Genomic DNA, 17,380 nt, shown 5'->3' on the forward strand with positions numbered 1-17,380 from the left:
TTTGACACAGGTTTTATAGTGCTTTATTCTGAACAGTAATTAGGTAAACCAGTACTGAACATATGCAGCAGGCAGTCTTTAGATAGAAATGAAACCTGATTACCATGATTTCATATGGAATTTGGAGACTGGTAATTACAATGTTAATGTCACTCAAATTGAAGTCCTTATTTCTTTCTCATGCCTCAGACATTAAGTAATTGTATGGAGTCTCCTTAATGCTGAATCCAGAACTAGAAATGGCAGATCATCTGTGCATGAAAAGTGTGGCACTTCCAATATTAATCCAACTGCTTTCTACCCTAGAATTGCATAACATTCTTTTTCTCAGGATATATACAACAGAGCTCCTTGTAGCTGCAGTGAACTGTTACCGTCTTCCATATCTGAAGGGCAATGAGTCAAAAAATCCCACACAGCAGAGTCCAGCTTCCCCAATCTATGAACTGACGTAGCTCATGCTGAAGAGTCTTCTAGGCGTACATCTTGTCACCATGATTATTGCCTCTTGCATCCATAGGTCTCAGTGCAGCTGCTGTTTCACAGATGCAAACTCTGATGCTAGCCTGAGTTGTCTAGCTACACTGCAGAACTTGGGCACTGTTTCACTGGGCATTGGCAGGGTCCAGTAGGGCACCCTGGACCACCACAGTGTGGCCAGGTACAAGGGGAGGGCTATCACACCACGTGTCCACATTTTCCCCTTCTAGGCAGTAGGAATCCACAGAGCGTGGGTCACGAGGGAGAGTGGTTTGGCTAGGAAGCAGGAATGTAGCTCTTCCTCTCAGAGCCCTTTCCAACTCCTGGTCTATCTAAAATGGGCTCTCAGTTCACTTCATTTTGGGAAAGAGATGTCACAGAGGAACAAAATATACTTGTTGCTGAGGCTGGGATACTTCTCAGTAAAATACGATGTGTTCTTCACAGTGGGAATCCTTCAGCTTAAGGGGATGAAACATAAGGAGATAAACTAGTTCTGCTGCATATGTAGAGTACATTGTATTACCCAGCTGATATATGAACCTCTTAGATTTCCTTTCAAAGATGATAGTCAGGATGCCAAGCTTTACAGGAACATGCACCACCAAGGATGTAATTGTGCTTTTTCATAATGAATACACCCTGCTTAAGGGGAACAGAAACGGCCTGAAAGAATCACGCTGCGAGTTTTGTTGTGCCTAAACAAAAATATAAATGGATGGTCAGCTTTAAATTCATCTTTGTGTTGCAGAATCCGATATCCTGGTACCTCTCGGGACTCGCCACCTTGTTCATTAACTTCCAAAGAGACTTTATGGATGATCTTTGACAAAACCACACCTTTTGTCTCACACATCTCAGAGAAATCTGATGCACTCTCATTGAAGACGTTTGTCATTCCCAGGCTTTCCAGAAGAGGCTTCAGGTCATAATCACCTTCCACACTAAACTTTGGAAGAAATACATTCACTTTGGTGTTGGCCATCATGCTGGGATTGGTCCACTGTAATAATGTCTCGGGGGTGAGTGCCTTTTCCAGCTGAAGACATAAAGGAACAAAGGAAATTAATGAGCAGTCCAAGGAAAGAAAGAAAAAAAACCCCATTCCTGAACTTCCCACTCCTATCAAGCCCCCCCAGAATAAAGTCCAAAAGGCAACCTTTGCTTTTGAATTCACAACTGTAGCATTCAGGGTTAAAATACTCTGAGCTATATTGATGCAAGTATGATTTAATCCATAGGACAGGCCTCTGGAGCAACTCCACTGTATGTACATGCTCTGACTATTAGCCCCTTACAAGCTTTTGATAGGCAATCACCTCAACAACCATATGAAGGAACCTGAGAAAGGCAGTCCCTACCCAGGTTACACCCAGCCAACTGGCAGATCCAAAAGTCTTGATTTCTGACCTTACAGAGTAATGAAATTGCTGGTATTTGGGACAGAAAAAGACTCCAAATACAGAGCCTGATCTTAATCAGACAGGCAGCTGTTTGAGCAATTTTTAAAAAACTGGGAAGTGACGAGGCAGAATTTGGGACCACAACAAATTGGTATCAGGAAAGGCCTCACTTGCATTTTAAGATATATGTGTTCTGTAATTTACTCCTACATATAAAAGTACCTTACAGCTGCAAAGGCAGATTCTTCCTGCCTTTAAAATTTATGGCCAGTTGCAGCAAATTACAAAGGAGACTTGTGTGATCATCTGTCTCCTAATCCTCAAACTTTGAAGAGAGGTGAAAATATGTTCTAAAATTTTCATAGAGAAATGCCATAAGAAATGGGTGTTCTTTAGGAAATGCCCTATTCATTTTCAAATTTATGTGCAATTGTAACAAAAAATGGCTCATTTTCAGGCACCTCTGCTCAAAATTAAAAGCTAGAGAAGTGTAAGACCTTAGTAAAATAAATCAAGGATACATGTCAACTGAAAAAAAATGAGGACACTAGAGTAAATAATGTCAGCATTACTGAGTACCCAGTAAGTATGACTTTAAGCACTTTACTACAGCAAGAACAAAAATCTTAAGATGAAAGTTATTTTGGGGGTCCAAATTTTCCAATTGATGCAGATTCCTAGAGCACATCATGGGCACCTTCTGCACTTTACACTGTCTTCTGTGCACACCCTATCTAAAACAAAGTCTTGTTCACAACCTCACACTTGGCCACAGTGGAAACAATGATGTCACAAATATGAGATCAGGAACAGAGAAGCAGAATGAGAAGGCAAATTCACAGGAAACTTACTTACAGGAAACTTCTATATAGCATCTAAATAAGAAAAACCTTCCATAAGCATATGGCATTAGAAGTGGGCTGTTTCCAAGGGAAGCATCATGCTAATTCTATTTTTTTCTCTCACCTGCTCCAAGCCAGTGGTCTCATCTTCAATCTCTTTGGGCAGCAGAATGAGCATGCTTATATGTTTGTTAAGGCATGGAAGCTCGAGGATGGCCACATTTAATTCTTTTACATAGCCCAGGCAAAAAGTAGCTTCCAGATTCATCATTTGCACTGGTTTAGTTTCAGTCTGCAAAACACAGAGGAAACAATCTAGCATTCCTTTTAATTCACAAATTAGATGGTGAGAGAGGGAAGTTTGTAAGCTTGCATGGAAGTGGTACATTGAGTTACCATCAGAGAATTTGTTGGCTTTCATAGGTAATGAAACCAGCTGTAAGAGACCCTGTTGGCTTTTTACAGTAGGCAGCTTTCCAAAGAAAAGTGGAACAGAATTCTACTTAATACAATAGCAACATATTGGGGATGTGCCTTAAAAGAGAAATTTACCCAATATCAGTGGCCCTTTGTGCCTGTTTCACTGAGTGCTACAAACTGTACTGTCTACAGGGTAATTGCCAGTAAGTGTTAAGCACTGAGAACATCTCAACAATGAAAGTCAAGCTGTTCATACAAATAATTGATATTTTGGTTCAGGAGCTGAAACAGAAGAAGAAGAAATTTCAGACTTACCTAAAGCCCTATGTCTTTGCTTTTCATGAATGAAACAAAACAAAACAAAACTCTTTATTTCATAGGGAGGATTTACAAACTGTTCTGTTCACCTGGAAATTCATTCAAAATTCAAATTCAGTAGAAAAATGTTACTTTAGAAAAAAAAACTTGAGAAGTTTCACTTAAAAATGTTACTGTTGATTGTATAATTTTAAAAACTTTTTAAGCTGAAACTGTTGGCTGATGTGGTAATTTATGAATATTTTCAGTGAACCTGAAACTCCAACTTTTCTCACGCACATATATATATATGTATGTATGTATATATTTGGAGTATAATCTCTTTATCTCACAAATGTTGCCCAGCTTTATACCTTGGTTCAAAGCTGACTGTCTGATCACAATATTCATCACTGGTCACAGATTCCTGAAGGCAACAGCCACAGGTGCTGCACCCACTTGGACCTCATGGCTAAGCAGGGCTGATACGCAGAGGGCTGCAGTCCTGAGCCTCACTGGAAAGAGGGAGATTCATGGGGCACCATCCCGGAAGAGGAAAGCTCAGGGCCAGGCACCTAAGGGATATTCTCAAAGAGACCCCACGGGTGTAGATGTTTCATTAGTTCTGTGACCACGAGAAATGCAATGCTTTGTGCTTCACCCCTGCTGGTTTTGGGATGCAGCCTCTGGTACAGGCTGCAATCTCTTGGAAGAAGCTAGCTGTGAGACTGTACATCTCCTTGTAGGCAATGGCTGCTTCTGATCACTTGTACTCAGCTCCCGTTGTCTAAATATACTAACAGGACAGTCTGTTTTCACACTGAGCCTTTGAAAGATGGATGTGAAAGCACCAGCAAAGTTTTAAAACAACATGACAAGCAAACTGGTTTAGGGACCCTTGCAACGGCATATAGGTTTAGATAGAGTTTAAGAATGCCATGGTAATAATAAATATTTCTCATTTTCTCCTGTTGGGATTTCCTTAGCTCAATGTTTGCATTTTCTTGAGCGGAAACAGCACTCTTGTTTTGGGGATTTTTTTTCCAGAACATACCTTGTTGACTTTAAAAGGACATTCTTTGATCTCTGCCTCTGGGAACTTCTTCATCCAGTTTGTGACAAAATAAGCTGCATTAACTAGGAGGATCTGAGTCTGGTCACTTACACTATCCTCATTCAAAATATTCTCCATTTTGCCTGTGAACAGGTTTAAGATGGTTGTTAATAGAAAAATACATTATCAGTATATCAATTGTTTCAACTGAACATGGAAACATTTCACTGAATTAAAAAATTTCTGTCTTGCCCCTCACAGATAAAAGATTTTAATTCTAATGGGAAGTTCCAAAAAGAAGTACTTATTAGAATTGCAGCTTAATGTTTGAACTGGGATTTGGGATCAAGGCAGATCTTCCAAATTACATGTTTTCTTGGCTTATATGGCATGGAATCAAAAATATGCCTACTGCTTTTGTTCAGTACCTTAAAGAAGGTATTGAATTTTCAGTGAAATTCAACAGGTGTAAGCAAAAAAGCACTTGTTGTATGGAGAGCAAGACTTGAAGGGAAGTTCCAGATTAGCAGCTACTCATTTCTAGACAGATACATGAGAACAAAATAACCAGAATAATAAAAAATGCTGCTCTGATTAAAGTTCATAACCAAATACTGCTAGAGTCTTCAAAAAGAATACGGAAATGTTGTGCCCACCCTCGCTCTGTTTCAGACCTGTTCAAGCACTGCCATAAAAGACACTGAATTCAGAGCACTGGGGAGGCAAGTCCTGCCTTCGTGCACGAATTGCACAGGCAGGGCATGGTGCTTCCACATGGGCACCTGTGCCAGCCTGGGAAGGACCAGACTCATGCACCCACGTTTTCATATTTGTACCTGACGAGGGCAACAGGCAGCAACCGACCCCAAAGCTACCTCTGCACAGGCTGCAAACAGGCTCTGTTAGGGTGCTGCGTGCTCGCGTGGGCCAGGGCTGGACCTCTGCCCCCCCTAGACTGGGCAGGCTCTGCCTGGGGACCCTCACGGTCACTGGTGTGCATCTCCTGTGACCCGGCTCAGCGGTACTGGGGGAGAAGTCCCTGCAGCCCCATTTCCACAGGAAGGCACACAAGAGACGCACATCTGCTCGTGGCAGCCTTGCTGGCAAAAGCAGCTGAACTGAGCGAAGCTGAGCTATTAATTAACAGCCTGAAATTCAGAGTCCAGCAAGTACTTCCCATTACAATAAAACTTTTCAAGGAAACCAGGGCTTGGGTTAGATGCATTGATGTCAGATGTTTGTGAAGCTCCACGGCCAGGAGCTGTCGTTCTCCCAAACTGTCCCGCAGCAGTAAAATGTGAGCAGCTTTCCCTAAGGCTAATGCAAGGTCAGTCTCACATTTCCACCTTCAGAAATGCTGCAGTAGTAAAGTTAGTGATTTCAAAACAGGCTGACATTGCTAATCCTCATGAATCCAAATAGTAGGTCTAGTCCTCTTGCTTTCACTATGTATTTACTTCTAAAAGCATTAGTAAAGAGGTGTCACAAGGACAAAGGTCTCTTTCTCCAGAGAGGCAAACAGCATCCGCAAGGTTAAGCTGTACTCACCATCAGTTAGCTCTGAAAGACACTTGTTGATCTTCTGTCGGGTTTCCTCAGTTTTTTCTTTGAACTCCACTAGTTCCAGTTCAGATGGAAAAGGCCTCTTTGTGGAGTTGACAAAGTCCTGAAAGACACAAGGTACCAAAGTCATCCTTGGTTAAATGCCATCCACTCGATGGCTCTTTATAGACCCTGCAACATCAGCATCCTGAGCTTCACCACAGGTTAGTTAGGGAATTTATTACGATGGACAGCTATTAAACAACAGCAGGTGATAACCAGGATGCACAGCTGCATTCGGCACATCACTCCCAAGGTTGTCTTCAGTCCAGTGGTGTTACATCAGCAGCTAAAGTAACTTTGGTATTGCAGGAGTGGCCACACTGCCAGAGTTTGAAAGGATAAAACTACTCTCAGTCCAGGCCTGGGTGAGAGAGAGGACTGAAATAAAGGCCACAGGCTGCTCACATCATGTCTGTCCTCACCATATGAGACATTTATTGCTGTGGATGGGTATTGGCCTTTGCTGTAGCAGAGGCTGAACAGCAGGCAATCTAATTATAGCATCATTTAAGCATGTTAAGTTTTCTGAAACATCACCTTTAGGCTGATGTTGTCCTTGCTTGGGGCCCTATTCAAAGGCAACTTTGGAGGGGGGGAACCCACAACATTTTTCTCAGTTATTTGCAAGGTCCATAAGTTATAAGGCCAAACACCACCTTCCCTACTTGTGTTGTTTCAATAGCCAGGCTTCTGCCTCCTCGGACAGCTTAAGAAAACTACAGCGTATGCAGTAATTACTTGGGTGTGTGAACTGGACACACACATGCACCGCCAACTGTTTTTAAAACTCCTTTTTGCTCATACTTACAATGCAAAGACCTTGATGTGGCATAGAAGTTATGTTGCATTCAAAACCTACTGAGCTACTGACCTAAAGCATATTAATGAAAGAATTAGAAGTGTTGTAATAGTTGCATAGCTTGCGGTCAAGCAGCACACTCATCCATCCTCCTACAAACTTTTATGGCAGCAGAGAATATTATGTTGTTCATCACCTGAGTCTAGTCAAGTAACAGCCAAAACTGAGAGAATTTATTTTAAATAACATTCCAGTCTGACACCATAACCCGTCAACATGCTGGCCAAGCAATTCATAGCACCAGGGCTTTTCTGCATTACTTACTGTGGTAGGATTAAGAGACTTGTCTACAAAGAGCCGTTTGACCATTTTCAGTGCAAAAAAAGAGCTGAGTTTGGAAACATCTGAAGTTACTGTTTGAAACCCAAAAGAAACATCTTTGACATCTTGCAAATGGAGTACCTGTTAAATGAACGTAATAAAATACTAAGCATCTTTTTTTATTATTATTATCTAAACATTCCTAACAGCTTAGCGAAAAATAATGCTAGTTTGTGTCAGAGCTGTGGCTTTTCGTATTTAACAACACAGCCTCTCGCTGTTGTTACTCAAAAATTATTTATTTATTTATTTGACATCCTCATATAAATGTAAACACCTGATCCTACCAGAACTTTAACCAAAAGCATTTCTTTCCTGTGAGCAGTCCAAAGAAATCAATAGAGCTGTTCATGCTGCTGATGTGGCTTAGTTGATTAAAACTCTGTAGTATGGAGTCATCATGTTTTCACCAAACTTACATTCTTGTCCAAAAACCTGGAGCTTTTAAGCCAGATAAATGAGGGTCCCAGTTAGTCTCCTTTCTAGAAGTGGGCTACACCTTTAAAAATGCTTAACAGATCATCAAGTTTTCTGATTGCTGTGACTGATACATGACATCACATGACATTTCAGCAAAAATTGATCAGATAACTATGTCTTTTCGTAGACAAAGTATGAGCTGGAGGTAAGGCTGCTGATCCACACATGGCCACCTCCCAGCTCCTGGGAATTACAAGTTCTGGGAAGTGCTGGGGTGACCTAAAACGTGCTGCTTTTAGGCACCAGAGGCGAGAGGTTACTGCTGGTTTTGTTTGAAAATAACCCTGTAAATATGAATTGAACTTCTAATGCCTGCTTATTACAGGGTCTTTGATGGTGGCTGTTTCATTACAGGCAGCCTGCCCAACTCTCCTCCCCTGTCTCAAATTCCCGCATGAGGCATAGCGGGCACTAGTGACCTTCTTTTCCCTTTGTCCCTCACTCCTGCTCTTTCTCCCTGAACACATCATATCTTCACAGACACAACAAATTGCTGCTCTGCCTTAGCCACCCCCCCGCGTCCTCCCCTCTACTTGCTCAGTGGGAGCAGAAGGAAATAAGCTCCCAAGGACAGAGCACCCGGAGAGCTCTCATAGCCAAACTCCTCAACTTAATTTCCTTTTCCTCCAACACTTTTATTTCTTAGCATGTTAAGTGCAGAAAGATTCTGTGCCTGGAAACTATGTTTGGGGAGGAAGCTACGCTACTGCAGCTTTTCTACCTGGGAAAGCTTTTGGCACAGTTTTGTTAACTGATATTCCAGAGTAAGCCTGCTGATCTGGCTCCTTTTGTATCTAGTATTTAAAACCCAAGCAGGAACTCAGGGGCAGACAGGAGATATTACATTTAAGAACATACCAAGTTCTCCTTAGTATCTGTAGTCAGCACTTTTTATATACCACTTGAGAAATATGAAATATAAACGTGCTTGTGTAACAGAGCTCCATTTGTGTACGTTAACTTATTATGGGATGGTTCAAAGCAAATTGCAGACACAAGTGAAAGCAAAATTAAGGGCAGGTTAATATTTTGAACTCTCCCATTAGAAAGACAACGCTTGAATTTTGAAATGGTGAGGAAGCTGCAAGGTGTCATTTAAATAAAAAAAAATCTAGAGTTAATTTTTAAATTTTTTTAAAAGACAATGCTGTTTGGAAAAATCTGCAATGCCTAGAAGATCTTAATGGATATATTGCTGCGCAGCTCTGCAAAGAGCACGAGACTCATTGTAATCTGTGGCATGAGTTGTGGCACAGGAGGCTGCGCTTGGGGGGACCCTTCAGTGAATGAGGAAGTACAGGGAGGAATTCCCAAAGGACAGAAAATATGTTCAAATATGTAGAGTGTCCCTCAGAGCCAGGTGATAATCAGCATATAAATGCATACTGAATTTGCTTCTCATCCACCTTTAGGTAACTGCAGAAACAGTGGGCACCCTCCTTGGGACACAAAGGAACTACACAGGTCTCTGCTTACACAGAGGCAGCAGAAGAGGCTGCAAGGATGCCTCCCTGCACCACAGAGTGAGCTTGATAAACTGATTGCACCACGACTGCCATGCTGCATCACGGTGTTGGAAACCCCTTGAACACTATGAGCTGCTTCTAAGAAGAAACACAGTTGAAGTTGTGCCCTCTTCTGCTGCAACGCTTCCTCTTAGCAGTATTGCAGGAGAAAGCAGAAATGTCAGCGACAGGCTGCTAAGCATACTTGCTGCTGACAGATAATGGCAAAATTATTTCCAGTCCTATAAAGTTTAGGCATTCTTGAATAATGAAAAAACATTATCCAGAAAATGCAGTGATCTTGACTGTGACTTGCAGCCACAATCAACACTACGCTAAAAGGAGACAAGGCTTTAATGCAACTGTTGAGGACTCTGTCATGTCCCCTTCCACTGTGTACATGCTTAAGAAAGCTTTTTCTTTAAGCCAGATTTTCAACCTCTTTTGCTGTGTGGGGCCATGGAGTGTGGAACCATTCAGGAATTTCAGAGGGACAGTTTGCAGCCTGGCTTACAAGGGAACCAGACATCTAGTAGAATATTAACAAGAATAAATAAGAAAGCCACCTCCGACAGCCATATAATTTTGCAGCCACAGAACAGGATGCTGACAGCTTACCTGTTTCATTTGATCTGCAGTATCACCTTTCGTCGCTTTATATGCCAGAGCCAGAGACGTTGAGGTACACAGTGGGGCAAAAATAATATTGGCTGTTTTGTCCTTCTCGCACAGTTTTTTGAACATATCAACTGCAAAGGCAGTGTTCGCTAGTTGCAAAGCGTCCATTGTCATCCTGAAACAGAAAAGGGAAAAGAGAGATGACTCAGAGTGTAATCCTAGCTCCTGCTGTGGTGGGGCTGGGTCAGAGCACTGAAGGAGGCTGGACACCAGTATGGGGACTGGGCAGCTTGAACGTTCAGGGAGAGGAGAGGAGGGCCTGGCTGAGCCCACTCAGCTTCAGAGCACACTGGCAGCTCCTGAGGAGCAGGGAAGGTCTCATCCATGCCCAGCCAAGGAAATGTGAGTGGTTCAGTAATAGCCATCATCTTCAGGTGACAGCTGGCAATGCCACGTGTTACATGGAGCCAGTATTACCAGAAGCACTTGGGGAAATCTGGGTAGGTCAGGGTGACCCATTCATATTGAGTCAAATTGGATCACATATGAATTTAATCTCTTTTTAATTGACAGTCTTAAAATGTGCCAACTTAAAAGGTACTTTGCCTATGCTCTGGGCTCTCCTGGCTCTCAGACAGGCCTTTAATATTCTCATAATCTTTCCTGTCTTGCTTCATGGCTAATTGTTCACTGAAGCTTTAGCTTTGGTACGTGTCCTTCCTCTAAGGGATGATTCTCCATTCTTCCTAGCCTTGCTAGAAGTCTCCAGAAAGCTGTCTGGTCCTGTAGGTTGAGATTGTCCTAGAAACTTAAAGGAAGCCTCCTAAATAAATCCTGCTGCGTGCCCACTCATCACTTACTTACACTGTTTTAACTGCAAATATTTTCTAGCCATTCTTAATAACTGCAATTGCCACGGGGCTGCTAGAGGATCTCTGCAGTCAGGAACGGGAAGGGTGGTGCCCAAGGGACAGTTGCTGCAGTCCATGCTCTGGGAAAGCCAGAGAGTATTCCCATCTTCCAGACTGCTTTCACATATCTGAAATTGCACTTTGGTATAAGCATGTTTGTATAGATTCAAGCTAACAAGGGTGAACCACAGAATTTCAGTCAATAGCACAAGTCTGGCTTTAGACCAGCAAGCACACAGAAGATGACCCCTTTGGCATACTGAACTTGACACTAGTCTGCACCCCAATATCATGTATCCCTAAAAAAAGGGCAATCTATTAAAAATGGTGCTAAACAGCTCCACCAAAGCTATTGACAGAGACAGAAAGGAAATGGAAAAGATGAATATTGGGAAAGGCTTCAAAAGGCATAAGATTTCACACAGAACTTAAAAGGTGTCTCCAGTATTTGCTCTCTTCAGGAAAAATGGCAAAATAGTGGAATAAATATGGTGTGGAGGGGTCATCTTAAAAAGTGTGTTCTTATCCAGACGCACACCTATCTACATTTGCATTTCAGGCTCTGACACTGAAGATCTAGGGTCCTATTTTATCCTATTATGAAAAGGAAAGTCAATTATTTCTTTCATTGGTAGGAGGTTTGCTAACCTTTGAGAAACACCTTAAGGACAGTGATTTCTCTCCAATAACTGATTACTTGACACTGCAGTCTCAAACATTTACTTACCTAGTTCATATCATTTGCATCCTAGCCAGGAAAGATCTCACTGGGTAAAAGCAGAAAGGTACAAGAAGGCAGAAAGGGGAAGAGGGAACCTATGGGCAGGGAACTGTCTCCAGCAAGGTACCTTTCTTGACCGTTCACTCTCATCCTGGTTTGGAAAGGTGTTTTGAATTAGAACACTCTCCTATTTGAATGTATGTGTCATACTGCCCAAACTTAGCTGAACATCTGACACCATTGTACACAGAAGCTGTGGAGCAGTTGTGGTACTTGACAGTAGTGAATGACTTCCAAATAATCTGTGGTATTTATACATTTTTATGGGAGTAACAGAATGGGTGCGTAATTTGCCTGTGACACAGTAAAGAAAACACTTTGATTTACTCATAAGGCCTGTTTGATTAGAGGCGGCCTTTTACAAAATAAATGTCTTTATGTTTATTTTAATTAACTTATACATGGTCTTGGATCTATTTGGTAAGGCAACAGGTTTATTTGGCAACTGGTTTGTTTTGAGGTAAAAGATGCTGTATTAAAGGTTACTGAAATGCATTGCACAATCTAATTAAGTAAAAAAAAAAAAAAAGATACTGGCATAAACCCAAGGCTTTTTAAATCCATGTTTGAAAAGCACACCTAACCAGCACTGCACTCTTGCAAAATGCTCTGACTGTTGGTATTAGCAACAAACTGTTTGCTAACAAATCCCCTCCCACTGGAAAAAAAAAAAAAAAAGGAATTTGTCTTGAAGAGGGGAAACACTAAATATATATCACTGGAGAAAGTTATCTCCACGGAAATATATAGAGGAGTATGCTTTGCAACATCTAGAGACTTTGCCAGAACTCCGAATTCAGAATGGGTCTGGCTGGACTTGTCCAGCTTCCAGTAGCCTGGCAGTGCCCAGCAGCTGCTCGGTAAAGAGAGATTATCCGTGTGAAATCCCATTTCCCAGTGTCAGCAGGCGTCCAGCTGATGTCAGAGTGAGGTTCAGGAAACGCATCTCAGAGATCTTGGCATGTAAGGGGAGAACAAAGCACCAGCCCAGCACTGCAACCATCTATCTCATTTACACGGTCACGATTTCTCATGCATGAAAGCAACTAATTACCAGAAAAGTCAATCTTGCCAGAAACCATGGGCTCAGCACACACCTTAAAGTAGGAGAGCTTTGGGCAGAACAGTGGCAAAAGACGACAGTTAAACAAATTTGAAGGACTGAGACTGCTGATGAGGGAGTAACTTGGAACAGGGGCAAAGGAGCAAAATGACTCTCTGCTCATCCCAGACGTGCACCTTTGTGCCTATGCATGTCTTAAATACACTCCCTGGCATAGGCTACTTATCTTATCTTCCCCATTACCTCAACCATTCACACATGAACACACAATACATATGTATACGTATACTTTGTCTCTTTCTCCCTCTTTCTCTCTGCCCCCGCCCCCCCCAGCTAAAATTTGAAGATCTGGGACAAGTATCAACTTCCCAGGTATTTCGTACTGAGAAGCTGGTGGAAAATTACCCAGGGAACCAAGAATGTGTCATTCGATATCTACCACCCTCAAGAAGACAAACAGTATGAAGAATCTCACAATGCAGAACGAGGCATGCAGTTTACCCGAAAAAATCTTATTTGCTAGTGGGGTAGAACACAATTCTTTAGTGCTGGCTGGCCTGATATTATTCTATTTAGGCCACTGGATTTTCCTTACAGACTAAAAATCAATATGCAATCATAACCACTAAAAAAATACTTCTTGTTCCTTTCTGGCTTAATATTGCAAATGCTATGCTGTAATTCTGACATTAGTATTTTCAGTTATATTGGCAAACCTAGAGTGATTTTAAGATGTGTATGTACTACCAGTGTTTCACTTCCTTGGGTTGCAAGAGATTCAGAGTAAGAAAATAAAATAGGAATTTTGCAAAATTGAATGAAAGTCTTCTTCCTTATGCCAGTGAAAAGCTGTACCATGGCTTAAGAACTCTTCTTTTCTGACCTCATTGGTAATTCTGATACTGTTCATGTTGCATCACTTTCTAAAAAGTTTGGATGTTCCTTTTCAGTGAGGAAAATGGGAGGTATTTCATGGTGATCCTTTTATTTACCTTTTGTTCATCCAGTAACTGCTGATACTCTCAGAGATTCTTTTGTGCTGAGTGAAACTATTTCTGGTAGTGGTAAAGCTCTCCATTCTTATAATTTCTTTCTTTTAGTGCTACTATTGAAATAACGCCCATTCGGGGCATTTTGTTGGGACAAAAGCTCAGTTTCTCCCTTAACCTTGAATGATGGGATGGATAGCGAAGCATAATCTCTATCCCACCATCTTTTTCAACTGCACCTGGTCAGTCAGTTTTTTATGCTCCATTTATTGATGTGTGGTATTTAGGGTTCATGACATTCATATTCTTGAAAAGCATTTACTGTATTAAATATTACAAAATCTTAAATCTCATTAAAGCCTTGACTGTCCCAAGCCTTCTGAATCCATTAAAGCCAGTTCCAGTCAAGTGAGAAGGGTAGAAGCTCCAATCAAGAGGAAAGCCCATTAGCAGACTTAGAAATCAGATGCAGTTCCTGAGTGAGTAATCACAGGGAACCCTCAAACAGGGAGGAGTCAAAAAATTGAAAATGAAATTTTAAGAAGGCTGGCTGCATGGATTCTTGCTGAGTGCCTCCTTTCCCGGGAAAGCAGTACGTCAGCATTTCTAGAGAGGCCCGCGGCACTGGGGCATCTTCTAAGCGCAGGTAGCTTGTGATCCACCCAGCTTTGCTTAAAACTGTGACTCTGCCACAGCATTATAGAAACACTTTCAGATTCAGAAGGGAGCTGAAAGGCTACTGAGCCAGTTCAGAAAAACCTGATTTAAACTTGTTTATTGGTGTAAGACACCATTTTTGCTTAGTCACTCTTGAATGCAACAACAACAACAAAACAAACAAAAAAAACCCAACAGAGAGGCTTTGTTTAGTATCTGCTTACTAAGACAAATGCTAAATATAGCTTATCTTCTACAAATATAATCAGGAGAATAGCAACGTCTGTGTGGAAATGTCTGACAAATCAAGTTAGCTATACGGTAGGGATAATCTGATAAAGCAGAACAAGTATTTATTTTATTCCTTTCTCAGTTAAGCAGTCCTTCCAGGAGAAGACCCCTGTGGCAGATAAAGTGTGGACAGTGCTGGCCATCCAGTGCTGGGGGGATGTATTGGGTTTACAGCTCGGGAGCTGCGAGTGCCAGCGCTGTAGTCTCTCCAGTTCAAACAAACTTGCACCAAGAGGATAAATGATATGAAACAACCCACACGCATGTTTCACGAGTGAGGCATTAATATTTGAAACTAGCTCAAGCATTTAACATGACCCCACTTCAGCTCTTACTCGGTGAACACAACACATAAAGGAAATAAAAACACTTCTGTGAGCCTTTTCTTCTTACTTGTACACAAATGACAACTCTCCACCTGGCAGAATACCTGGCTACGCAACAAGGACACAATTTCCTCTGAACAGACATTTCTTTGAGGAATGCAAGACATCAGACTAATGTTGGACCAGAGCGTCTCGTATGGTTAGGGAAAAAGCATTGTCAGCAATATAGCAGGGAAAGTCACTCCAGGAAGGAAAGAGAGAAATGAGCCACTGCAATATGCTTTGTTGTACCTCAATAGCCAGTGAATTCTTCAAACTAAATGGTCACACTGAAAATAAATTGGTAATTAACTGGACCTAAGTTCCTGCCCTTCACTTTAAACAACTGTGGATTAGTCACTTGATTAATAACTCAAAGCAAACAGAGCAGAGCACACACACCTCTGCAGAAAATGAGAGGAATATTCCTCTGTAACAGAGACTTACAAAACAGTCTAAATCCTACTTTGACACATGGAGCATTTTCACGGCATCACACACAACCTGCTTTCTCTGATACGGGGAAAGCCATTTGCAATAAACCACCATATTTTAATAATTCCTAATGCCCTTGCTGTCACCTGCCAGATCCTACTCACCGCTTCCAGTGAATCTTTTCAGGGGGGAGAAATATAGCATAGCAAAAGCAGTAATTTTGGGATGAAACCTAAACATTGTAGTGTGGTAAGGCTTTTTTGCTCCTTTAATTCCACGCAATAGCTTTTTGTACAAATTTCCTTATCCCACTCCCTCTACATGATTACGTTTCACAGTGGAGATTTGTTAACTATTAGTTAGGTATTTATTAAAGTATCAGAGGAAAAAAAAAAGCCGTACTTACTTTGCAAGGCTATAATCCTGGTAAACGAATCAATGAAATGGGTACAGTGCGAAGAACTAGCTACCCACGGTGAAACCTTGCCGAGCAGAAGACTCTGTTAGCTTCCCTGCTCATTGACACCACTCCCTCTTTCCCAACCTTAATTTGTGCACACACACACACACTCCCTCTCACTCTTGCTTGCTTTTTTTTTTTTTTCCCTCTTAATCATTCTTCATGGGCAACTCCTACATTGGAGGAGCAAAATGATTCACACCAGAGTTGTTGTTGCCTGCCCAGCTACTAAAGACAACAACAAGCTCCGGCAGGAAAGAGCAGCCTTTGTGCATTGCCTTCAGCAAGCACAGTACAAAAGGCACCAGGCAAGAATGAACGAAGACTATGAAGGCGAGAATGCAGGAGTGCATGAGCAATTAAAAGACCTTCTGAGCAAAACCAGCACTCCAAGTTGCATTGGAATTGCCGCTATTTGCAGAAAAACTGTAATTGTGAAAAAGATGCCCAGGAAGACAACCAAAATGCGTAGGAGCGCGTGGCTGGGCACTTTGCATCTGTATATGCATTAAGACTGTGTCTTAACTTTGTCTTTGTAAGGGGCATATGTGTGTATGTTGTTGCCTTAAAAGCCCAAGGCCAGACTGGAGTTAACACTCAAGGAAAAATATCTGCCCTTCTTGTTGCTACAAAGCAAGAGCTTCCTCCCATAGGCAGCCAGGTCCTCTGCAGGGCAGCAGCCTTCCCTGCTGCTAGCTGTCCCCAGAGGCGGGAGGGGAACAGAAAGTCCCATCCCTTCACCTCCAGGACGGGGACCACTGGGTTCATGTCATACAGTCCACGTTACTACTGGTGAACATGACGGGGTGGGAGAAGAAAGCAAGAGGGAGAGGTGATGGGGCAGCCCACCAGGTCCATTTTTATTTGAAAGATGTCCGCAGTCCTTAGCAAGGAAGAGGTGGACTACCCCTGTTCCACGCCATTCCCCGGTCGGGCAGCCGGGCCACCCGTAGCGGGGAACACCTGCAAGCACTCCCTGGGAGGCCACGGCTACACCTCAGTCCCCATGAGGAACTGTGCCACGCCACAGGCACAGCTCAGGTTCACACCTCAGTAACCCAGGTGGCCCTGCATACTTTTAGGCTATGAAAGATAAATGCGAGATAATTGAGTTTGCTTTCAGGTTTGTAGTGCTGGCATGCCCAGCTGCCCAAATGAAAGGGTTAGGAAACCAAAGGATGTGTGTTCACCAAGCCGGTGCCTCATTGGTGACAGTGGGAACTGGGGACCTGTTATCTCCTCCTGGAAAGACACGTTCCTGTATTGCTTTGAGCACAAATCACGCCATACTGCGGTGTCCTAATCCTGTTTCCTTCCAAAAGGCTCCTAAGCTCTTATTACCCAAAGGAAACTATATTTTACTTTCTGCTGTGATGCAGATGGGGTTCACTTTCTGTCATTACCAGACAGCAAATTTAAAATTTGTATGCTTTGCCATAAGTGAATTCATAACAAAGAAAGGGTGTGGATGTGTTTAAGCAATTAAAGTAAGATAGAGGTCAGCTGGCTAAACTGTGCCATCTGGGCCATCATTGTTACATATC

General features: G+C 42.2%; 1 protein-coding gene across 1 annotated transcript; it reads right to left on the bottom strand.

The window, feature by feature from the left end:
* Positions 1–16,034, bottom strand: SERPINB5 (serpin family B member 5). Its single transcript, XM_052780591.1, has 7 exons — positions 15,783–16,034; positions 9,885–10,059; positions 7,225–7,362; positions 6,045–6,162; positions 4,497–4,639; positions 2,850–3,017; positions 1–1,519 (listed from the first exon to the last, which is right to left on the bottom strand). The coding sequence occupies exons 2-7, from the start codon at positions 10,056–10,058 to the stop codon at positions 1,127–1,129; spliced, it is 1,134 nt and encodes a 377-aa protein (XP_052636551.1). The 5' UTR covers position 10,059; positions 15,783–16,034; the 3' UTR covers positions 1–1,126.
* Between the last annotated feature and the right edge of the window lie 1,346 nt (positions 16,035–17,380).

Source organism: Harpia harpyja, chromosome 1 (assembly GCF_026419915.1).
Source record: "Harpia harpyja isolate bHarHar1 chromosome 1, bHarHar1 primary haplotype, whole genome shotgun sequence".
In the NCBI taxonomy this organism is placed as follows: domain Eukaryota; kingdom Metazoa; phylum Chordata; class Aves; order Accipitriformes; family Accipitridae; genus Harpia; species Harpia harpyja.

Excerpts from the sequence above, each read along its gene's own strand:
- SERPINB5 (XM_052780591.1), bottom strand. The coding sequence starts at position 10,058 with ATGACAATGGACGCTTTGCAACTAGCGAACACTGCCTTTGCAGTTGAT. Across the intron at positions 7,363-9,884 it reads CTGCAGATCAAATGAAACAG|GTACTCCATTTGCAAGATGT; the intron begins GTAAGCTGTCAG and ends TTCATTTAACAG. Across the intron at positions 4,640-6,044 it reads TCTTTCAGAGCTAACTGATG|GCAAAATGGAGAATATTTTG; the intron begins GTGAGTACAGCT and ends ACCTGTTCACAG.